Source organism: Rhipicephalus microplus, chromosome X, assembly GCF_043290135.1.
Source record: "Rhipicephalus microplus isolate Deutch F79 chromosome X, USDA_Rmic, whole genome shotgun sequence".
Classification (NCBI taxonomy): Eukaryota; Metazoa; Arthropoda; class Arachnida; order Ixodida; family Ixodidae; genus Rhipicephalus; species Rhipicephalus microplus.
In genome coordinates this window covers 175,343,394-175,367,817 of record NC_134710.1, presented here as the reverse complement: position 1 = coordinate 175,367,817, position 24,424 = coordinate 175,343,394, and the positions used below count along the sequence as shown (strand labels likewise).

Sequence of the window (24,424 nt, the reverse complement as noted above, 5' to 3'; positions counted from 1 at the left end):
AGCTCGGGTCCTTGGTGTCGCTACACACCAAACGCCTACTTGCGCAGGCGCCCCTGCGGGGAAATGCTGTAAAGTAATATTTGTTGTGGGACAAAAAGGCCTTCTTTATATAAGCTGCCCCCCCCCCCCTTTTTGAAGGTTGTACCCCATTAAATACACAATTCTGGCTTGCAATATGTACCAAAAGAACAACATGGTTGTCCCTAGATGGGTATGCTCAGGAACAAACTACTAATGAGAGAGTGAAATCAACAGCGTTTCTTGGCTTAGGATTTCACGCTCTGCTATTAATGCATGTGAAGTGTTCCAGCGATAACAAGCCTTGCATTTGTAAAACTAAACATTCACGTTCAACTGCGCTGATAAGAAGTAGAGTGGTTGGTCAGGCAGAATCTACCATTTTGTTTATTCCACTCCACTCTTCCCCATACACTGCAGTTTAGGTGCCATGTCGAAAACTGCTACGGCTGTGTACTTTTCACTTTTTTTTCTCACCATAATAAATCCCTCAGAACTTTGCCCTTTAAATGAGCTTACAATCATTTATTAGCCACATGATGATTAAGTGCTAGTACTTCTATTCTTCCAGGTAATTAAAAAGTGGCACATACCATACTTACTCGAATGTATCAAGTTCTTTTCCATACTTTTGCTACCTAAAGTCAGCCATCGTATTACAATCTAACACTCCCGTTAAGACTAACTCTTCTAAGACAAATTCTTGCTTAAGATGAACAAACCTGGAGTGTTTGTTTGCTTTGCCACACTCAATGCAAAAAAAAAAATCTGCTTAAGACGAACCGCATAACAGGCCCCTTCTGTTAAGATGAACTATCGCAGTGACCGACAATGACGAGGATTTTGCACAATCAGCATTATAATCTTAATGGGGGCTTTCAGATAAACAATAAAAATCAAAAGAAAAAAAGAAAAACCTTTCTGGAACAAAGACTCAAAGCAAATAAAGAGGAAATTGCGATGTGTACGGAGAAAGCGAGATAAAGGGAAAAGAAAGGTGTCACAGAACGAGCGCTCAAAACGAGCGCGCCACCAAATTCTCGCGACGAACCACCGGAGTGACGCCGCGAGGTCAACGAAAAAGAAAGAAAAAGAAAACAAACATCTAAAGGCTCCCCGGCGCGCGAGCCTCTCCTCTCGGAAGCGTGGCTTCGCCGACGAACCTCCTCACCCCACAACGGCGGCCGAGCAAGCACTGGAAATTTCTAGATGGAAAGGGGCGTGTTATGCCGGGTTGAGTCATCTGTCAGGGACGGCCCTCGTAGAGTCTCACGCCTTCCACCAGCCTTCACTGCGTATCGCGCCGACGAAATGACGAGAACCTTCTGGAATCTCGCGCGGAAGGTATTTAATCGAGCAACCGAGACGAAAGATCAGGAGAAGACGGAAGTTAGCGCCAGAGCGCGTAGGGTATACCGCCGTGTAGTCGGCGAAGGTTTTGTCCGTAGAGACAAAGCAGGAGATGAAGAGGATTTCCACCTGAGGGGTGACGACTCGAGCTACAGGCAAGAGTGTGTGTTTACCGCTATCGAGCGAAGACGCGTGGCAACAGCTGCGTGTGTGAAGCCGACGTGTTTCCGGCGAAGAAGTTTGAAGCTTGGAGAGTGGCCGATTGAAGACGCGAGGTTTCCTGGAAGAGAAACTTCGGCGAGGTTTCCTGGAAGAGAGACTTCAAGGGGCGACAGACGACAACCACGCTGGACTTTGAGTGAGTGATTCTCGGAAGAGTATCATCCAGACATTTGTTCCAAGAGCTTTGGACTGGATAGGTTTTCTATCTCTTTAGTCTTTAAGTGTCTTGGTTGTTCAATGCATGCGACTGCATTGTAGTGCGTATTGTGGTCTGTGTCCGTTGTTTCGAGTGTGGCTGATTGTACTGTGTAGTACGTTGTTTGTTTGGTGATATATTGTACTCAACTCTCGTGGAGAGTGCATACTTGTGAGTTGTTTTGATCTGCAATTATTGAGAATATAATTTCGTTTATCAACTCTCGGCTCTGACTTGTTCTTTGGGCCACAGCCTGCGTCCGCTGGCGCGCCAAAAAGGACCACTTCTAAACTGTCCACGCTTTCGTGGTGCGGTTCGGGGGGCCGATACTTCGGCCCTTGGAATTAGCCCGGCGATCGCCTCCCTAACTAACGGGACCTGTGTGTGACAATTAATCTGGCGTCCGTGACACAGGACCTTTTGGTGCACAGTGTGTCCAAAGTAGTAAGAAAGAGCCTCGAGTGTTGATAGTGCTATCGGAACGATTTTGTGTGTTGTTCAGTGTTCTCGTTAACGAGTGCAGTGGAGTGTTCCGATAGACTGATTTAGGCAGATACTTTTTGCACGTGGCAAGACTTCATTTGCGAGACACAATGGATCTCGAAAAGTTAGTCGCTCTTGGTGAGAAGATGGGTCTTTCTGGCGCCGAACTACGAAAATGGGTAAGCCAGAAGGAGAAAGAGGTGGTGGAGAGAGAAAGGTTGGCAGCTGAGAGGGCCAAGGAAGAAAAAGCAGCTGAGTTGGAGAGAGAGAGGTTGGCAGCTGCGAGAGAGAAGAAAGAAAGAGAGGCAAAGGAGCAACAGCTGAAGGAAGAAAGAGAGCAACAATTGAAGTTGGAATTGGAGAGAGAAAAGCTGGCAGCTGAAAGGGCGAAAGAAGAAAGAGAGGAGCATTGCACAAGGCAAGAAGGAACTATCGCTTGTAATTGCATGCGTTCTGCCATGATATCTTGTCATGGCCGTCGTGCAAATACACCGTTCACTTCTCGATAGAGCTGTGCCCCGCGCGCCACTGCCCGTTTTTGCTCACACTGTTCGCACCGCCGCCGAAGTTCCGAGAAAGATGACGCCGCCGCCGTTTGTCTTATTTTTATCCAAGCGCACAATATGAGCATAAAATACATCACTTCACCTGCTTTTCTGCAGCTTTAAGATTTCTGAGAGCGGTATTTGCAGTATCAAGACTGCTCTTCTGTTTCCATGTTTGGATGTGCTATCTATGTAGGGCCCTAGAACAGCTTCTGAAGATACGCAGTCTAGTTGGCGCTTCTCGTTCTTTTAGCGCCCTTGGTGACGCCAGAACAGTGATTCACATGACATAATTAGGGCAAATACTCTAGTATGGTCCATACATGAGAAATATGAGTTGTAAATTGTTTTCTATCCTGCTTTGCTATGCATTCGCCACCCACCACCCCCATTCCTCCTCGCATCGTACAGGATTATCATGTGCGATGAACTTGTGATTTCGCTACATTTGGCGAGTTTTTGATTGCTAAAGTGGAAATAAGAGCGTAGCGAAGTTCGAAATCCTGATGGGCTCAACACTTAGCGCTCACATTGCGCACATGCTTTATAAAGACATATATGTCGAAGAGCCTGTAAGAATTGTAGTAAAGAGAGTGTAGTCCAGTGTAATCGAAAACAAAACCAAAGAAAAAGGCTTCCAATTATTTCATTCTCTCAATGGATGAACACTTCACAGCAAAAACAACGCAGCTCTTTATAACAAAAACCAGCCCACTTCGACGGTTTTTGCACATTTTTTATTGCGAGAACTTGTAGCGACGCAGCCACCAGCGCGTACCCCCTGGGGTCATAAAAACCCTGCGGGGCAGCATTCCAAGCAACGTGCCGCTCTTCTTTTTGTTTCTCCTTCCTCACTTTCACTCTTGCCACTTCCGGTGCACTGCGTGCACCTGCTCTATTTTCGACTCTCTGGTTGACAGAATAAAGTAGACGTTGTTACTGAAAAGACGTGTCGGTGTCGTACAACCTGGCTCTACAAAGTGGTGACCTGTAGTCCTTCGCAGCACTGCCGAAGTATTGTAAAATCATGCAGAGCAACAAGACGCACCTAAACACGGAAGCTACCGGCATGACCGATAATGACGTCTCTGCGGTCTCCCTCCGACTACCAGCCTACTAGAACCGCAACCCTTCGATCTGGTCCATTTAAGCCAAGTCACAATTCGTGCTTTCTGGCGTGCGCACAGAACAACGCAAGTACCATCTCGTTTCAGCGCTGTCACCAGCTGCTGCCGAAAAAGCATCTGACCTGCTTTCCGGACTCCCCTCCACCACACTGTACAGCACTCTCAAGACTGCTCTGTTGGAGCGAACGACGGCACCACAACGTTCCCGCATACAGCAGTTGCTCTCCGCAGAGAAATTAGGCAACCGCCGGCCCAGCCAACTTCTTCGTCATATGCGTAAACTCATGAGCGACAACACCACCACTACTGACGAGAACTTGTTGCGAAAACTGTTTCTGCAGCGTCTTCCTGGCAATTTGCAAATGGTACTAGCCACTGCGTCCACATTGGACTTCAACAGTTTGGCCAGCCTGGTGGACAAGGTCTTGGAAGTGGCCACGCCGTCAGTGTGCAACGTCACGCCGTCATTCAATAACGTGAGTGCCGCTCTAAAAACACCATTTGACACTGCTTCTCTCATTGACGCGCTTTGTGATCACCTAGAAGAACTGGTTTATGTTGTGGAGCGTCATTAGACCACTCCACGTCACCAAAACCGCAGCCGAAGCTCCCCGCATTATGGACGCGCACAACGCTCTCGGTCCCCCACACCATCTGGGATATGCTATTACCATCGCCGTTTTGGACAGGATGCGCGTCACTGTCTCCAACCTTGCTTGTGGCAGGAAAACAGGCAGGCCGACCGTTGACGGCGACGGCTGGTTAATGCCAACCCAAAAGTCGCCTGTTTCAAGTCATGGACAAAAACAAAGGCCAGCAGTACCTGGTGGGCACTGGTGCAGAGGTCTGCGTTATTCCGGCTCAAAAACCCAACTGAACAATACCCCCAATCTCCTACCTGCAAGCTGTCAATGGTAGCAAGATGCCCGTATAAAAATCGCGGTCACTTACTCAAAACCTAGGCTTGCACCGCCTGTTTCGTTGGGTTTTCCTCATCGCCGACGTACGCCATGCCCTCATTGGTGCCGACTTATTAAACCACCATGGACTGCTGGTCGATGTGAAACGGCAACGCCTGCTGGACACTACTACACTGCTCTCTGTCCATGGTGTTTCTTTTTCTTTTCTTTTTTTCCGACCTTGTGTTATGTTATTTATGCCCACTCCTGCCTTAGGCCTTCATAGAAGGCCGACAGCAGAAAATTCTAGAATAGCGCACAACGAGCCCTTGCGGTGCGGTCGCTGCCACTGCACATGCGTTGTAACGTGAGTCGGCGTTCGCGTTCGCAGACCGCACGCAGAAAATCTGGAATTGCGTGCGATGATGGCGGCCCGCATGTGGCACGCAAGCGCTGGTTTCAAGGCTACGGTGTCGCTGCGATCGTGCATTGTGGTTCTCAGCAGGACAAACGCTATTCTAAAACTCTTATGGCGCCCGCTTCGCCCGCAGCGCTTGCAAACGGTATTCTAAAGCTCCCTAGTATGTAACAAAATAAAAAAATGACTCGAATATAATCAACCCAACTACAACAGTGGCCGATGACCGTTCCGCAGGACTTCTACGAGAATCCCCAAACATCACGCAGCCGCCTGACTGGACAAAAGCTGTGCAACATGACGTCCACCACCATATCATCACCACTGGTCCACCTGTTTTCGCTCGCCCACGGCGACTTTCTCCAGATAAGCTCAAAGTAGCCATGGCTGAGCTTGAACGCGTGTTGGAACTTGCGCGTCCACGCGCATCAGAAAAACAAAAAAAAAGGACTTATCTACACAACAGGTCATACTAATAAAAACAGACGTGTGAAGCATCCCAAGATAAGTGACACCTAAGAAATCGCACTTCCTATCCGCTAAGGGCAACAGAAGGATGGATTAAGCATCTTTCACCTCCTCCGTTGATGAGGAAGGCCTCCATTATCTCCCTTGTGTTCTGATGCTGTTCTGAGCAAAAAGGAAATGCAATTTCTAAAGTGTCACTTATTTTAGAATGCTTCACACATCTGTTTTTGTTAGTATGACCTCTTGTGTAGATAGGTCTTTGTTTTTTTGGCGAGCATAGATGCTCCACCTATCCTGAAAAAGTTTTATCACGCGAATGACTCCGCTGCACATGTGCAGGTGCTCTGTCGAAGCGAGTCGACCTGTGTATATATTCCTGCCTCTCCTTTATTAACTTTAGTTGAGAGTCAGTGCTCGTGTTGTCTTATACTTCATCTGCATCCTTCTTGCGCTGCGAGATTTTGAAAATGAACTATTACCAACCAGCCCAGATGTCCCTTCTTGTTTGAATATCAGCGCATGGTTTCGAGTGCTAGCACGTGCTAGCGCGTTCGCTATTTCATCAGGCATCAGCTAATGGCTTGTTTACCCTTCTACACGCTATATCACTGCACGAACAATGCTTATTTTCCCTGAAGCAGCCGTATTCCCATACACTAGCGTTTTTTGTTTCGCGAGATCAGATAAAAAGAGTTAAATGCACTCTAAGTTCATTATGGGTAGGGCCCCTAACTTTATGCAGTGGAAAACTTGGAACTCTGCAATTCCAGATAGAGAAATCTGCGAAATTCTGTGGCAACCCTAAACATGCAAAATTCTGCAGCAATATTGACCAAATACAAGAAGGCACACGTTAGAATTTATTTATAACACTTTCAGGCTCGCAACATGTCTGCAATAATTAAAATTGGAGAAACCTGTTGTGGCACAGCATCAGATGGTGTTTGGTGCTCTCTTCATTTGGAGAATGACGCTTGTGGGACACAATGTCACCATAGCGACTTAATGATTTCTCTGCATAAACAGAGTTGATTGGTATCGCCAAGTATTTCAAGGTGATTTATGAAAGCATTGGAGTAAGATGCTCCATCCCTGCCCAGAAAGGCCAGGATATCAATGTCTGTTCCTGGATTTTGTTGCTTGGACACAAATGGAGCCAATCCCCTGTCACTGATTTTCAGTTCTTGTGCAGTTTTCAGGTAAATCTGCCATTCGGCTGCTAAAGCTACTGATTCTCCTGCAAGCTGAGGCACACCTGTCAACTCTGTCCTCTTCTGTGGAAGGCACCGAGGATATAAGCACCTTGAAGAACTGCCACCTATTGGACGTTTCCAAGTATACCTGAGCTTTATTAGCCGCTTTGGTCATTGCAGCCTTCATCTTGCTTGCAATTTGATTGGCCTCATTATGTGCAACATCTCTCTTTAGCTGTGTTGCAAAATCCTCCTTCGAAGCTGCTTCAAGGTACCCCAAAAGGGTAAACAATGCATTGTACGCTTAGTGGCAGGCTACGCACTAACCCTCTGCTACTTTCAGCAAGCTTGAAACCTTTTTCCCAAATACCGCAATGCACTGCATACTGTACCTGAGCTCAGTTGAGTCTTCACTAAGCAGTTTCCGAAAAAATTCAACACACGCTGCTTCACCATACTTCTGGTGTACTTGCTGAAACAATGAAAGATAGTGCTCAAAGTAGGCAGAATGTTGTTCCACAGCCTCAATCCATGAATTCCACCTGCTTTGGACAGGTGTTGGTAGAGCTTTGGCACACTGAACTCCACACTCTTCCAGGTGTGATTTATAAAAGGCTCTTTCTGCTCGACAGATGGAAGAACTTCATCATACAAGCGACAAACTTGTCCACTAAGGGAAAAGATGCCTACAGTGTGCTGCCAACAATGTTCACTGTATGGGCTACACACGTAATGTGAACAGCACTCTCACAAAATGGCTTTATGTACTCCTTACAAGACTTCACTATGTACACTATGTAAGTGGTGTTATCGCTAACAAAGCCCGATACATCCTCAAACTCAACTCTATACCTCGTCAGTGTCCTTTTCACGATGCGTCAAATGATGGATGAGTTCACTTCATCCACGAATTTCACTTCCATGAGCACAGGTTGTAGCGCAGCACTCTCCGTTCTGGCCGACTGAACGAACAACACGTTCACAACCGATTTTGATCGGCCGTCGGTGGTTTCAATTGTAATTACAGAAACTGTGGTGCCTTGAAACATATCTTTCAAATTTGCCTCGTCCTTCTCGAACAATTCTGGAAGTCGTTGGCGGAGCACATCAGGTCCAGGCACCGATCCCCCATTCCGAACGTGTCTGCAGAAACGTTCTCGCTTTCGGATTGTCCACCTTCTCAAGGGGAATATTTGCGGATATTAGCGCATCCAAGAACTTGAGCACAACGTCGTTCCTGGCTTCAACAGCTGTGATTGCAGATTTCAGCGTTTGCAACCGACTTTGCTTTCTCGGCGTTCCTGAACCCCCAACCCCGTCTTTCGATGGTTCTTTGCCGCTTTTTCGCTTAGAGGAGTCCCTTGTTCCGACATTCTTGAAATGACGGTTGCTCTCTGTGTGCTCATCAATAGTTGACATGTGGCGATGGTTAACTACTCTGTCAACACATGGCTGTCATAAAACAGAAGAGAGTGGCTCTTTTGTGCAGAGCTGCAGATAATCAACAAGAACAGAAGCCTGACGTTGCTACGCACAGCATTTTAACAGATAAGTGCACCTGTTAGTTACAACTGCTCACACCTGGAAATTCGTTCTAACCTTCACCAAGTACAAAAAAGTATCTGAAGTTCAAGATCACAGAGTGAGCTTTCCAATGACTGCGAACGAGTGGTGGCGTGTTTTTCTCACCCTATTGAGATGGCTAACAAGATACCAGCTTTTTCAGCAACATCCACTTCCTGAATGCTTGTGATCAATTGTAAGATAACTGTGAGCTCGTTACACCTACTGTTGCAACTTCTTTTATTCATGCTAGTTACTTGACAAGGAATGATAACAGAAACACCTTATCGGAGGCTAACGCATGGCTTGCATGACAAAGAATACCGAAATACACGGCATAGTTACAGAACACAAAAACGACAGTGAGTGGTATGATGTGCCCACGGTTCCCAAATTAGCTGGATGCTATCCCACTCCACCACTCCGAAAGGCAGAAGAGCAACAAGGAGTGCCGTTTCCCCACAGCTACACAATTTAAAAAAAGCATTGACAAAATCTCACGCCAGTAATACTACCACGACTTCCGTTTCCTTACAAAAAGTTACTGTGGCTCTTCCCTGATGGGAGCAAAGTTTCTTTTAGTTTTAGTTGGGTATTTCCGGACTTTCCAATACCTCTGAGAATGCACAGTTTTTCGGGTAAGTAGACATATTGCAGGTTTTTCATGCACTAAAACAACGATATCAAAAAAAGGATTTCTTAACCATAACAGCGTTTCGGCAATCTGACTAGGACTATTTTTTATGCACTTATGCACTTACAGGCAATCCCGGATATATCAAACTCAGATATATCAATTATTAGCTATAACAACCAGTTGAAAAATCCTTTTGAATTTCCCATGTAAATGAATGAATTTCATGAATGAAATCCATGAATTTCCCAGGTGTGAGACCGGTGCAACCGTATATCAAACACCCACACAGCGGGACATCCTCTATATCAAACGCTGGACCGTGCCAAGCCTGGAAAGCACATTTTTCTTAGCAAATATTGATCAATTTTCGGCCACGTTCTAACAAGTTCCGATGCCCTTGCCTGCGCAGGTGACAAAAAGGCGGTGTTATTCCACCGTGCTGATCTGGTTCCTTGCACGGTATATTTGATGCACAATCTGCAGGTCTTAACCCGCAGGCATAGTGTTATTTAGAAAGACCGATTGCCGAGGACACCCAAATAAAAATGCGAAGTGACACAACGATCTCATTGCAGAGTTCGCATGCCCTTCCTTGTTTGTTAGCACACAATAGCATGCGAGTCTGAAAAGCATGGCCTTCGGAATGTCCAACCTCATGATGTATCTTTGGTGTTTTTGGTCCTCGGCTGCCTTGGAGGCTACGCTTTTCCTGGCTTCTCGCATCAAAGCAGCGGCTGCGAGCTACAGAGCCACAAGTGACATGTATATCGCTAACATGTCGACGGTAAAAACTCGGTGTTGTCTTTTGCGCTTACTGGACTTGTGTACTTCTCGCCTTGTTTCTGATAAACCCTCATTTGGGAGTTGAACTGAACGTTGACCCGCACAAAGCTATAATTATCATTGGCACTTGGAGCAATGTAAAGCATCGTCATAAACTTTCCTTGCAGGCCGGGTTTACGAATGTTTACAACAGCTGCCGGGATTTCACTGGTATTAGCTCGGCTCCGCTTTGTCAGAGTGTACTAACTTTGTGCGCAACCCATTTTATCTGGAAGCAAGCAGAATATATGCACGAAACAGAGTAAGAGAGAGAAATAGAAAGGAACCGCAGAGAGGTTAACCAAGGTTGGCTACCCTACACTAAGGGTTGGGGAAAGGGGGAATAATAGAAAGTAAAGAGATGGAAATGAATGAGTAAGAAAGATATGGATAAATAGTCAGCTCAAGACAACACAGCACAGTCTCACACTGGTCTTTCACAAGTGCTCGTGAAGTCCGGTGATCCTTAAGAGCAAAGTCAGAAAAAGATCACTAGAGAGAGAGACAAAGCAAGGAAAGGCAGACTGATGGGTTGGGATAAACATGAACGATAGGACAAAGTGTGAACGAATAAGTGCAACACTTAGAGGGAGCCGGCACCGAAGCCAAAAGCCGATGTAGGGAAGTTACACTTCATTAAAAGTGTTTCATTTTTCCATGCAAGTCCTGAAAAACAGAGGGCCTTCTACTTGCACTGGGGCATTGGTGTAACACCTGTTGTGCCCACTTCCTATGCAGCTGGTGATGACATGGTGAAGACAAGAGTAACTGATTTTTGTCTGTTTTTGACACTACTGAAAATTTCAAGCAACATGCAATGCACCAATATGAGTCATGTCTCCTTGATATCTGATTTCAGGCTTCCCTCAAACAACACCTTCTAAGAAATGAAGAAGTGTGCTGTATAAAAAAATGTAATTTTCAAGGGAAAGCCACTATAAAAACTATCAAAGAAAACAAAAAGCAACAGTATGTGTCAGCCTTCTCACCTTCTTTGTGTGACCCTTCAGCACAGCTACCACTTGTTCAGTGTCTTTATTGAAGACAGCTGCATTTCGGTCGCTGCCACCAGTGAGGATGCGGTCAGTGGGGCTCACATCTAAGGCCAGGATACCCGGCAGGCCAGCACTATGCAAACCTGGGTGTGAGCCCAGCGTTTGATAAGCTCGAAGATCTTCAGGCTTGGCCAGATCTTCCGGAATGGCCTTGCCCCTCTTCTTTCGCTGTGCTGTTAGCAAGGCAGCCTTTTCTTGCAGGCGGCGCACCACCTCGGCAGTCATGCCACCAGCCTCCTCAGTTGTCTCCATAGGAACAGCCTCCACGGCAGCTCCCGCAGCACCACCACTACTTGCAGCTTGGGGTTTGAGTGTGGCCAAGGCCTCTCGAGCCGCTGTCACTTCCTTCGTTAAACGTGCAATGACACGGCAGGCAGCATCATGCTGGTACAGTGTGTGTGAAAGCTCCTGTCGTGCTGTCTGCAACTGCTGTCGCAAGGAGAAACTGTGCAACATCACAGCATCCCACTCATCCTGCAAAGCCTTTAACAAGGCAGGCACACTCGTAGCAGAGGGTGGTCGTGGCTTGGCTATAGGAGCAACCTTCAGATCAATAAGCATATCTTCTGTCAGTGGCTGGCCATTGATAGGGTCCGTGCCATGTTCCCGAATATACTTTGAAATGAGGCGGCGTTCAAACAGACTTCCAGATGCTGGAGACACCACCGGTTGCTCCGGTGTCTCGTTGCTTAATGCGCAGCAGAATGACATTGCTGCTGCCACCAGGTTTTCTCAGCCTGAAAAAGGACAACAAAGTAAATTTTCAGGACAAAACTATTTTGGTACAAGTTTTCAAGCAGTTTCTTGGTTGTAAAACAGAGAAAGATAATGCACATCCCAACTCTACTACTACGACACTTCACTTTCCTCTTAAGGCTGTTTCACATGACCCGAAAAGTAGCGATTTGCGGGCTGCAAATTCACTTGCAGCAAAAAATTGGGCAGTTCGCTCCTGCCCAAGCGGTCTGTGGTGAGCTACCAACATGTTGGAGAAAATTTTTCGCTCTGATTGCAGCGGCAGAGTGATTTTTTGGTAGAGACCCGCCGAAATAGGGTCGGTCCCACCAAGCCGTCTAAATTGCGTCAACATGTCTGTTTTGGTAATGGCCAACGTTGCACATTATAAAATGAATTTAGATTGGAAAATGTTCCTAAATGATGAAACATACGTGCTCTTCATTACCATTAATTGAAACTCAATAATATTATAACGCACAGATTGCTACATTACATTTGGAAAACTCTTCAGTGTATGCCACTAAAAATGGCGTCAAAAAACATTGCTCGCCACGACAGTCGCAGAGCAAAAATCACAGAGCATTTGCAGTCCATGTGAATCGAAGCCGCCATTAGCGGCGGTTGAGCGAATGGAGCAATTGAAATGATTTTTTTCACTGCAATTGTGCCATGAGAAACAGCCTTTAGAAGGAGGACACATGATACATTTACACTGCTGGCACAAACTTCTATCCAAGTATTGTTTGCGTTCCCTGCCATAATAGGTTAGCACGTAAAGTGTCACACTACTAGGGTTGAAAACGCAGGTTCAATTCCTGTCTACGGTGACCACATTCAATGGCAGCGAAATGCAAGCTTAGATTTAGGTGCAGATGAACAAACACCAGGTGCTTTAAATTAATCCAAAGTACCACACTACAGCGTGCCTCATAACTATACTGTCTCTTTAGCATTTAAAACCCCAGAAGTTACGATAAAATATTTTGTATATTCTGACACTGTAATAGTACATAAGTGCTACAAAATACTTTGCAAATATAAAGTATAAAGAATAACACTTTCACTACACACGTGTCTCAGTATTAATGTACTGACAGCTTTAGAATACAATCTGTCTTGTGCACTTTGACAATATTTTGAGCATATTAGCAGACTGCTAAAGCCCTTGCTTTTTGAGAGAAAAATGTTGAAAAAAGCACACCCATATAAACAACCTGAAAATTTAATAATGAGATTTAATGCCACCAATGTACAGTGACAATAAAATTTGGAGATCACAGGCATGCATGGCAAACAAACAGCACCGCTGCACCTTCTCACGGCTACCAGAGAAGCTTGAGAGTGCTCACTGCGCAGACGCATCCTTTTGTACCTGCCCGGCTGCGCTTTCACTCCCTTCAACTGGGCGCACACCGGAACGCCAAAAAAAATCACAAAGTGTCACTTTTGCAGTTGCCTTGGATGCACTGAGCGATGATATTGTGACAAAAACACATAACTTGTAGTGGCATTGCTTGGTGCATGCCACTTCTTTGCCTTCGTTTTAGACATTCCACAGCAGCGAAAACACGTATATGGCATGCTTCACCAAGAGACATCACTGCTTGGTAATCTTACCACATGTCGATTAATAAAAAAAAAAACTGACGCAATATGCATGTTTTCAGTGCTGCAGAGCATCTGGAACCAAGTGTACAAGCAGCACACACTGAGTACTGCCACTACAAGTGTTGAGTATTTTTGTCACGATATCACTGCTTGGGGCTTCCGCAGCGACTGCGAAACAAACACCTTGCGATTTTCTGGTGTCCCGTAGTTTTCCCAGTTGAAAATAGCGAAAGCGCAGGCTTGTAGGTACAAAAGGATACACGTGCACAGTGCGTGCTCTCGAGCTTTTCTGCCAGCGGTGAAAAGGCGTTGCAGTGCTGTACGCCACACGCTTCCATGGTCTCCAAAATTTTAATCGCCACTGTACTCGCAGGATTAGCAAAGATTACTTTGTGGTGCACGTCAGGGTTGTGGAGTTGCCACTCCACAAGTGCTCAATGTAGGCCTAGAACTCCTTGTGACATGTGCAACGCATTTTTTGTATATGTGTACTTTCTGTAAGAAAAAAATTTCCTTTACTAAATCATGAGATACAAACTAGCCCACCCATTACAAAGAATTCAAGATTGCCAACCAGCCCCTACTATTTGTGCAAGGGTCTGCATATTTCGATCAATTACTAACAAGGGGGTACACTCATGAAAACAGTTCACGAAAGAATAATAATGGGCTAAAGCATATACAACAGGCTTTTAGGGAGTTACAACTCACAAATCTTTTTACTAGATTTTTTTTGGCCAGAACGATACTAAAATAAAGGTTTTTCTTTATTGGCCCATTTGATTTTACTTGTCCTGAAACCACCAAAAAATATATAAAGGCGCTTTATTCACAAGATATAAACAAAATGCTTTTTTTTAAGGGCTACTGACACAAAAACTTTGGCGTCGTGTTTCTTTTCTGATGGGGGCCTGTCAGTCATAACACGGCACATCATTTGCTGTAGCACGTGACTGATAACTAATTACAGGCAGCTCATTAACGACAATTTTCTGTTTCGGCTTGAGAGAGCTCCAAAAACAACAAGCCGCCAGGTGCAACTATCGCCACCTAGCGTGTGCAGCTCTCAACCACATCAGAACACAGAACTGTGTCGCTATTTCGCGCAGTCCACATCAAGAAGTTCTTCCAAATAGAAAATGCAACTTTAGTGTCGTCAAACAAAACTTTCAATGTGTGCACCATGGCCATGCACTCGTGACCAGCCACCGAGAAATATACTTCTTGGTGGCACTTCTTGGTGTTAAGTTGTAGGCCTGCAGAAGCTAGACACGTCAGAATCTTGTGGAGACGACGAAGATGTGTCGGGAAATCAGCTGAAAAAACTACGATGTCATCTAGGTAACACAATCACCAGATTTGCGCCGTCAAGGACGCAAGACCGTACACGTCGACCGTCTCAAGCCCTACTACGACCCCCTCATTGTGCCTACTCCCTGAGTCGCCAGGATGGCTACCCTTCACCCCGCGGAGGGGGGGGGGGGGGGGTATTGTAGTGGAGCATACGCACCAACGCGTAATAGCCTTCGGAAGACAACGAAAAGCCCGTGCTCTGCTTTCTGCTTGCGCGAGAGTTTGTGCCGCCTTTGCCAGACTTGCCGTATGCCCACTTTCCGTTGCGACCTCGTTGCGACTTCTCTGCTCGAATAAACGTCATCACAACTGCTGGAATAAATGCGGCAAAAGAAAAAATGGCGGCTACGACCTCATCATAAGTTCTTTTATTGATGCAGCGTGGTGATATGGGGGAAGTTAGGGGGTCCCCATGGTATCCCTTAGGATGGTGTCAATACCTTCAAAATTCAAACATCAGAAATGCTGTAAAATACCTTCCAAGCTATATTCGCTGTAGATATTTTGCAAATGATATGCTCAGGTTCATGGGAGTAGATCCAGCAGGCTATCTCGGCCACGAAATTGTGTGTCAGTATCTCTTTATAGTGCAGAGAATCGGCTTCACTTCACCACAAAGTGCCCAAATATCTTTACTCTTCAGTGCAGAAGGTGTCTCTGAAGATATAAAAAAAAAGAAAGTGGGGCACTTACACACTAGTGGTGAGGAGATCGAGAAATCAGTGGAGCAACTTCCTCTGTTCCCTTCTCCTGTTCACCCTCACTTCCCTTTCCCATCCATTCTTATTGTACTTATCATCATCATCATATTTACTACGTCCACTGCAGGACAAAGGTTTCTCCTATGTTCCACCAGTCAACAGGTGTCCTATATACATGACTATTCTATTTTACCCTCTCCCCTCCCTACTTACACTCACTTCCCTTTCCCACTTCCTTGTTTTATTATGCATGGCTATTGTACACCTTCCCTCTATTTCTGTTTTTTCTACCACTTTTTGTGTATGTTTCTCTTTCTCTCGGTGTGGTTCTTCCTCTGTCCTACTTTTTTTTTATTGTTTTCCCCCATTTCTATTTCTTCCTGAATCTCTCTCTCTACTTGTTCTCTCGCCCATCAGTTATTGCACCCCTCAATAAACTAATCAGCACGTGTGTTGTGGGACTGAAGCAGGAGAAGAGGGTGATCAGAGCATGTGCATGATGATAATTTTTGTTTGCACCACTTTACACAATGAAAAGCTTACACAGCTCTGCTATTAAAAACGAAGTGCAGGGACAAGAGAAACTGTGTAGAAAAAAAACCTGGGATGTGCCGGTAGAAGTTTGTTTAGATCCATCAGCGTACTTTGCTACTACAGTTATACATGATCTTTATCTAAATCTGATCATTTAGAGAAAATGGGCCGCTCTGTGTAGTCGCTGCCACACTTACTGGACAACTGAAAATCTTCATACCACAAAACTTCGACGAACAAGCCTGCATTTTTTTCTCTTTTTCCAGAACAGAGCTGTTACCGAAATGTGCACACTGCTCGCGCACAGAGTAGGATGCTGTTTTTTTACTTGCAATTACCATAATCGAGTGCTTTCTCGACGAAAACATATGTTTTCAATGCAGGTTTTAAAATTTTGATTGCACCATCTTCTTTAAGCCAAGGAGAATTCAGCAACATGAATGAGGGTAGCTTAACTGTGGTGCCCCCAATTGCTGCTTTTAGATTAGGCAAGCTAACCTCATCTTCAGTAGGCAATGGGTTAAAGCAAGAGGTATACAATCAATGCATTCTGCGGTACTAGCACGTGGGATAGAAACATAAAGGGTAACAAAGAAAATTCAGAAGCTTAAGACTATTTGGAATGGTAAAACAAAGACATAGGTGTAACATTGAGACAAGAATATGGCACAGTGGATAAGGAACAAACAGCAGTAGCCTATGTTCTAATCTGTGTTGTGAAAAAAAAAAATGGAGCTGGGGAGCGCACATAATGCAGAAGACACCTGATAGTCAGATAGAAAAATGGAGTGGGTATCAAGGGGTGGGAAGCTCAGTTGAGATGGACGAAAGTGAAATGAAACAATGAAACTGAAAATATTCACAGCAGTAAAGTTTAACCAGCTCTTGCAAGAATGGGTACACTTTAAATCGTTGGGAAAGCCCTTCATCCAGCAGTGAACCTAGCATCAGGAAGTCATTCCAGGGGGTATGAATTATTGGAGTCATCACTCATGGTTGCCAACTTCTATATCATCATCATCATCAGCCTGACTACGTCCACTGCAGGACAAAGGCCTCTTCCATGTTCCGCCAGTCAACTCGGTCCTGTGCTTGCTTCGTCCAATTTATACCCGCAAACTTCTTAATCTCATCTGCCCACCTAACATTGTCTCCCCCTAACCCGCTTACCTTCTCTGGGAAATTAGTTACCCTTAATGACCAGCAATTATCCTGTCTATGCACTACATGTCGGGCCCATTTTTTCTTCTTGATTTCAACTATGATATCCTTAACCCCCGCTTGTTCCCAAATCCACTCTGCTCTCTTCTTGTCTCTAAAGGTTACACTTACCATTTTTCTTTCCATTGCTCGCTGCGTCGTCAATTTAAGCTGAACCCTCTTTGCAAGTCTCCAGGTTTCTTCTCCGTAGCTAAGTACCGGCAAGATATAGCTGTTATATACCTTCCTTATGAAGGATAGTGGCAATCTACTTGTCATAGTTTGAGAGTGCTTGCCAAATGTGCTCCACCCCATTCTTATTCTTCTAGTTACTTCAATCTCGTGGTTCGGCTCCGCGGTTATTACCTGCCCTAAGTATACATAGTCTTTTACAACTTGAAGTGCACTATTACCTATCTCGAAGCGCTGCTCTCATTTATGAAGCACTATGGTAGCAGTTGATCCCCTGTAAATTTCTTCCAGATTGTTTATATATACTTCATCTACGTCCTGATTCCAAAGTGTCTGCATAACTGCTGATATTTCTACTGAATCAAACGCCTTCTCGTAACCTATGAAGGCTATGTATAGTGGTTGGCTATATTCTGAGCATTTCTCTATTACCTGATTGATAGTATGAATGTGGTCGATTGTTGAGTAGCCTGTTCGAAATCCTGCTTGTTCCTTTGGTTGATTGAATTCTAATGTTTTCTTAACTCTGTTAGCAATTACCTTTGCAAATAGCTTGTATACTACAGAGAGCAAGCTAATCGGCCTGTAATTCTTCGAGTCCTTGTCATCTCCTTTCTTATGTATTAAGATGATGTTAGCATTCTTCCAAGACTCTGGTAATCTTCCGGTCAGGAGGCACCTCGTAAACAGGGTGGCTAGTTTTTCTAACACAATCTGTCCTCCATCTTTCAGCAGATCTGATGTTACCTGGTCCTCACCAGCAGCTTTACCTCTTTGCCTGCTCTCCAAGGCTTTCCTGACTTCTTCTATCATTACTGGTGGGGTGTCATCTGGGTTACTGCTAGTTCTTATAGTATTAAGGTCGGTGTTGTCGTGGCTACTGTACAGGTCTGTGTAAAACTCCTCCGCTTTTTTAACTATCCTATCCATATTGGTAGTTATTTTGCCTTTTTTGTCCCTTAGCGCATACATCCGTTTTCTGCCTATCCCAGTTTCCTCTTCACTGCTTTGACGCTTCCTCCGTTTTTCAGAGCGTGTTCGATCCTCTCCATGTTATACCTCCTTACATCGGATATTTTACGCTTATTTATCAACTTCGAAAGCTCTGCCAATTCTATTTTGTCTGTCGTACTTGGGACTTTCATTCTTTGATGCTTTTTAATGAGGTTCTTCGTCGCTTGGGACAGCTTGCCAGTGTCCTGTCTAAGTACCGTACCTCCAACTTCCACTGCACACTCCGTAATGAAACTCTTCAGATTATCATTCATTGCGTCAACGCTAAGGCTGGTTTCTTCGATAAGAGCCGAGTACCTGTTCTAAAGTGAAACTCTGAATTCCTCTACTTTCCCTTTCAGTGCTAGCTCATTGTCTGGCTTCTTGTGTAGCAGTTTCTGTCGTGCCTTTCTAAAGTCTAGGCGAATTCGAGACCGTACCATTCTATGGTCACTGCATCGTACCTTGCCAACCACTTCCACATCCTGCACGATGCCTGGGTGTGCACTCATTATAAAGTCTATTTAGTTCTTATTTTCGCCATTAGGGCTCCTACATGTCCACTTGCGGTTTCCTTGTTTTTGGTAGAAGGTATTCAAAATCCGTAAGTTATTGCGTTCTGCGAATTCTACTAGTAGCTCTCCTCTGGCATTTCTAGTACCGATGCCATAATCTCCCACTGCCTGGTCTCCAGCCTGCTTCTTTCCTACCTCTGTATAAACTTCTATATGCAGGATGTCTATCCAAGCTGACATTTCAGAATTCCTCTCGTTTTCCCCGAGTGATTTTGCTAGGATTCCCTAAGTCAAACAACTTCTTTTTTTTTTGTCAAGACAGGCTGACACTATGTCACATGTATGCTATAGTATGTTCGTTAAAAATAAAACTGACTTAATCTCATTAAAATAGTACAAAGTATGCTTAGACCTCGAAATAGCTAAGTCAGTAAAATTGAAAATTTACATCGTTATATAAAACCTTCTGAACTGAAATTAGTCTTTTCAAGCAAAGTATACTTGCTGAAGGATCCTTTACACTTGAATTACTGAAACAACGCTCGAATTACGAGACAGCTTGAAAAACTTTTCTTTTTCTTTAATGTGAAAAAAAAAATGATTTCATAGAACCTCACATACTGCAACAATGGCTTGATGCTGCAACGGTGCGGCATGCGTAAGCACAAAATAACCACAGGTTTGATGCACAGTGTCGCTGCACCTATTCTGTTGCCGCTGCTTGTTATCAGAATGTTGGGTGTTGCCTGCAGTAGTGCAACACCGATGCTGTCACGGTACTCAGCTGAGCCATTAGCTTTCCACTCAGTCCAACAAAAGCCCAACTGCACATTGCATGCTAGAGGAAAGAAAGGTTGCAGTTTCACTGCAAGGCTAAAGCAATTGACTAGATCACAAATTGGAACGTTGAATGAATATAGGCTACAGTGCAAACAAGGGCGTAGCGTAGCTAGAAATTCTTCACAGGGGAGGAAGATACTTAATCATGCTTTACATATGTTTGCGGTACATTTGTATCTGTTTGTGTACTTAAACACATACAAACTAAAAAGTTTTGGAGTAATTTGAACCTCCCAAACCTATGCTTTTGCTCTCTCTCCCCTCCCATCTAGCTGTGCCAGTTATAGCAGCTCACTACTATAAAAACATGGTCGCTGTAGCTAAGAGATCTGTCTGTATTTTCTATGGAAACATTGCGACCAGAGCACAACAATTACAAAGGTATGAGCCATCTGCTCACCCCTCTAAACATTAAAGTGATGTGAGGGTAATATGTTCATTTGGCAGTGAATTGGGACTTCGCGAGAGTGCGGATTTCCCCTAAATAAGCGCTTGACGGCTTAGAACCCCTTGACTACTGTGAAACCACCTTTACAAAATGTTGCATGTAAACTGATATATTTAAATAGGTGCTTTCACTGCTTAGCATCTTTCCACTCCAATGAAACAATCTTTGCAGGGGAGTCGCATGCGACCATAATATACACCTATTTGTTCATTTCGCATACTTCAAAATTTTTATTATAATTAAATTCGAATCAAAACAACTTGAAATATTTGAAGCATTTGAATATTCGCACATGCTTAGAAAAATGTGGTAACAAAATGTCAAGGCAGCGTTATAGACTTCCATTTGCTTAAAATGAAGTTAGTGAATTTCTCTAATGGGAGCCCTATTTCCTTGAATTTTCTCCAAGTTTTTCCAGACCATCAGAAATCCCTGAGAATTCCTGGTCTTCCAGGTCGGTAGACATTCTGCATATGGTTCAACGGCCCCATCAAAAGATTGTAACATGACTTTCTATGACAGTGAAGGTGCTCCGATTCTGCCATGTGGCTGTAGAACATGGTATAAAACACAGCATGAAAACGACATGAAAGAAATAAAGGAGACCGGGCAGTGCTCTATGCTGTCTCCTCTATTGCTTTCCTGTCGTTTTTTCACTGTTAATGCATAATTGAAAGGCCCAAATTTTGGTGGCATTGCACCTTTAACAGGATAAAATCACTACAGTTAAAGCTTTAGCTAATGAAGCCAGATGTTTCTGAAGTAAAGAAAAGATTTCCATTCCCCAACAGGTATCAATTAGGTTAAATGGTGCCATCACCCCTAATTAGCAATATGAACTTAACCACCACAACAAACAAAACATTTCCTTTAATAAATGAGCAAAGAAGTGGTCATTTCTTTTTAATTTTGATGGAGGAATGTTCGAGCAGACGAACCACTTATATCAGTTAAAACGTCTTGACACCTTAGACAATAGATAGATATGTGGGGTTTAACGTCCCAAAACCAGCATAAGATTATGAGAGTAGCCGTAGTGGAGAACTCCGGAAATTTTGACCACCTGGGGTTCCTAACGGCACCCAAATCTGAGCACACGGGCCTACAACATTTCCGCCTCCATCGGAAATGCAGCCGCCGCAGCCGGGATTCGATCCCGCGACCTGCGGGTCAGTAGCCGAGTACCTTAGCCACTAGACCACCGCGGCGGGGCTTGACACCTTAGACAAGGCCTTAGCTTTATTTTAACAAGGCTGTCAGTCACACCCATTACAGAACAAGCTCCTCAGTCAATATTGCTCTTATGAGCTAGATGATGCTAGGGGTCATAGTAGTTCCTCTGGTTATTTCATGGCACATGCCTGACAGCCTCCTTGCAAATTTCTTGCTCAGCCTGCTTGCACAATCACTGCATTCATTCTCCTCCTCTTTACAGCATGTCATGGTGCTATGTGCCAGTCAATCTGACCTCTATCGCTTGGACGTGGAGCCCCACCATGTCATTGCTGCTCATGTGGGACTTTTCAAAGATTCACACGCATAGGTGTGGGTCATTAGCAATGCAATGCTGATAGCTTTTGTGGGTCAGTAAGTTACAATTTTATTAGATTTAAAAGGGCTGAAAAGCCTCTTTGTAGATTTTATAAATTTTCCAATTCAAAACAATTTGAGCAGAGACATCCCTTCGTTGATTTAAATCAAGTTTAAACTGCACAAATTGCATGGGAATTAACATACAATGGCAAGGCATTTATATGCAAATATGTATTTTCCAATAGTTGACTGCGTAACAAGTAGTACACGCACACTTTTCACATCTGCCAATAACTATTTAAGTGAGACCAGTTCTCTGTTTACTGTGGCACACTTGCCCAAAACAAAAATTTAAATGCATCGAACTTTTGCCTGCAAATATCAATTTAGCGAATGAGCATCTAAAACTTAAGAAAACCATTATGCAAAAATGAGAGATGCGGCGATGATGGGCTCCAGGTAACTAGACCACCTGGGGTACTTTAACGTGCACCTGAATCTAAGCTCATGAGCCTCTAGCTCATGAATTTCCCTTCATCGAAATTCTGCCGCAGCTCAAATTCGATCACACAACTTTCTTGTTGGCAGACAAGCACTATAACCACTCGACTACCAGGTGGGGGCAAATTAAGTGAAAATGACAACTAAACACACGAGCAAGCAAGCAAACCCCAGTGTTAATAGCAGCAGGCGACCGTAGCTTGCGATTGCCCGGATTTAGGCTGCTTGACGCCCGGCACTCTACTCGTGACATTGGCTAGATGGTGTATAGCTGTGTAGAATGTTCTACATGACATCTCCCAAATTTTGTTCAAGTCAATCTGTACCGTGTCACTAACACTACAAAACATGACAACATAATGTCAGCAGCCTAACTGATCTTCTTTGATATTTTCAAAATTTGAAGGCCTAGAAGACTGGTAATTGATCTTTTTTAGCATATTGCTTTAGCAACAGTTATACTATAAGTGATGCAAATACCATAACTTGTTTTAGTGATTCATTCACTATAATTAAAATTAAATAGGACAAAATGCAATAAACCAATATTGGCTGCATGATTTTAGAACATTAGATCAATCCCCTTCTCCCGTCAAGATGTTGTGACCTTTTTTCTAGCATGATATTCATTTTGTCAAGTACAAATCAGTAACTACAATGTGCCACAAAAATTCCACATGTGCCTGGGCTTACCAGCAACAAATCAGTATGTCTGTGGCAACCAAAAGTTTTGATCTGTACATTCGTAGTGGCAGGTTTCTTAAACATATCTTATGCAAACGTTTACACGTAATTTATTTGGGACCCATTAAATTTTTTCTACTTTTTCACCAGCAAAATGCTATGGTTACCAATAATATGGTATAGTCACGAGCATATATGGCATAAATATTGACCAAGCAGACATGCATGGTGAATTCTGATGCGAATCTCAATTTTTCAAGTGTAGGACAGCATTTCATTTCCTTGTACTTCAATATAACTCGCCTCTGCAAATGCTGTGACGAAATACATTTACTCCACCACCGTTGATGCATAGATCACCCGGGGAACCGCATCACTTGGTGAAACTGAATTAAAGCGGTACAATATACGTACTCATGACGGTTACGTTTGCTCCTTATTTTCGATCTTCGGTTACCTCGCCAACTGCGTATCTGTAATCTGCGACTATTCGTCTCGCTGTACTACTGCTGTAACCGAAGGTCAAAATCAAATAACAGAGTACGGGCGATATGGGGGTAGCGACTCACATAGCGCGAAAGCGTCGTCTGGCTGCCGACTCAAGTCATCGTAAGAGCCCGCAACCACAGTGCCACGACTGCAACTGCGCTAAAAAATATCAAGCGAGTACAAACAGCGAATTGTCGTACAATAGCACTCTAAAAAGTGGCGTCTTTGACAACAATTTTCAGAAGACATGTCCCGCGCGCACAACCGCAGCTAGGCTTAGCACATCATGTTTTTTTTACAATGCTGATTTACAATGACAACAAAAAGCAGGCTGATTACACACACTCTCTACCTATTCTCACCTCCTTAAACTTCAAGTACCGCTCGTTTTTACAAAGACGAGCGTGATTTTCCGGACACAGGCAGCAAGAAGAAATCGCTCCAACTTGGCGGTCAAGATCGTCGCTTTTCGCAAAGACTTCTGCTCGCTGTATGTTGCCACCAAAAAAACAATTCTGCCACAGAACGCCTACGTCTGCTATAGACACTGTAATATTTATTTATTTACTTACTTTTTTATATATTGTACATTTTGAGCAAGCACTCGATAAAAATTTATTATTAAATGAACCCCCTCCCCCCCCCCCCCCACCCCACTGCTACCTGACATGATAGAATCACAGCCAGTCACATTGTTCGTGGTTGTTGCTGACATCCCAATAAAATGGTGTCGATGAATGATGCAGTGCAGTCAGCAGAATGGCATTGTGACATGCGAATCATAGTGACCATATCTTTCTCCCTTCATGGATCATATAGAGCAAATTGTGAGCAGTCTGAATTGAATTCTGCTTGGCAGCCAAGCACGACATAACCGATAATACCGGTGTCACACGGACACTTTTTAATCGCGAATAGTGTCTATCCGGGCTACTCATGATCCGGTTTAGGTGCTGCTACACGGTCACCTTAAATCACGATCAGGCGTGATTTGAATCAAGATTATCGCGATCCACGCATTGCGATCTGTCTGAGAGACCGCTGTTTTGATGTCGTCTGCACACCGTGGCCGGGCTTGTTGAAAGCACAAAAAACAAAA

At 44.2% G+C, this 24,424-nt stretch overlaps 1 protein-coding gene and 2 pseudogenes across 2 annotated transcripts in view; 1 reads left to right on the top strand and 2 right to left on the bottom strand.

The window, feature by feature from the left end:
* Positions 1-23,843, bottom strand: part of Prp19 (pre-mRNA processing factor 19) — a 40,176-nt gene extending 16,333 nt beyond the window's left edge. Inside the window, exons 1-2 of one of the 2 annotated variants that reach the window (XM_037428614.2) lie at positions 23,688-23,843; positions 10,931-11,733 (exon numbers count right to left, since the gene is read on the bottom strand). In XM_037428614.2, the coding sequence (XP_037284511.2) occupies positions 10,931-11,707 (777 nt within the window). In that variant the 5' untranslated portion in view covers positions 11,708-11,733; positions 23,688-23,843. Of the gene's footprint in view, positions 1-10,930; positions 11,734-23,677 lie in introns of both variants that reach the window. The other variant, XM_037428615.2, reaches the window with a different exon arrangement.
* Positions 3,842-4,690, top strand: LOC142776920 (uncharacterized; annotated as a pseudogene).
* On the bottom strand, positions 5,976-10,048 carry LOC142776917 (uncharacterized; annotated as a pseudogene).
* Positions 23,844-24,424: the final 581 nt, after the last annotated feature.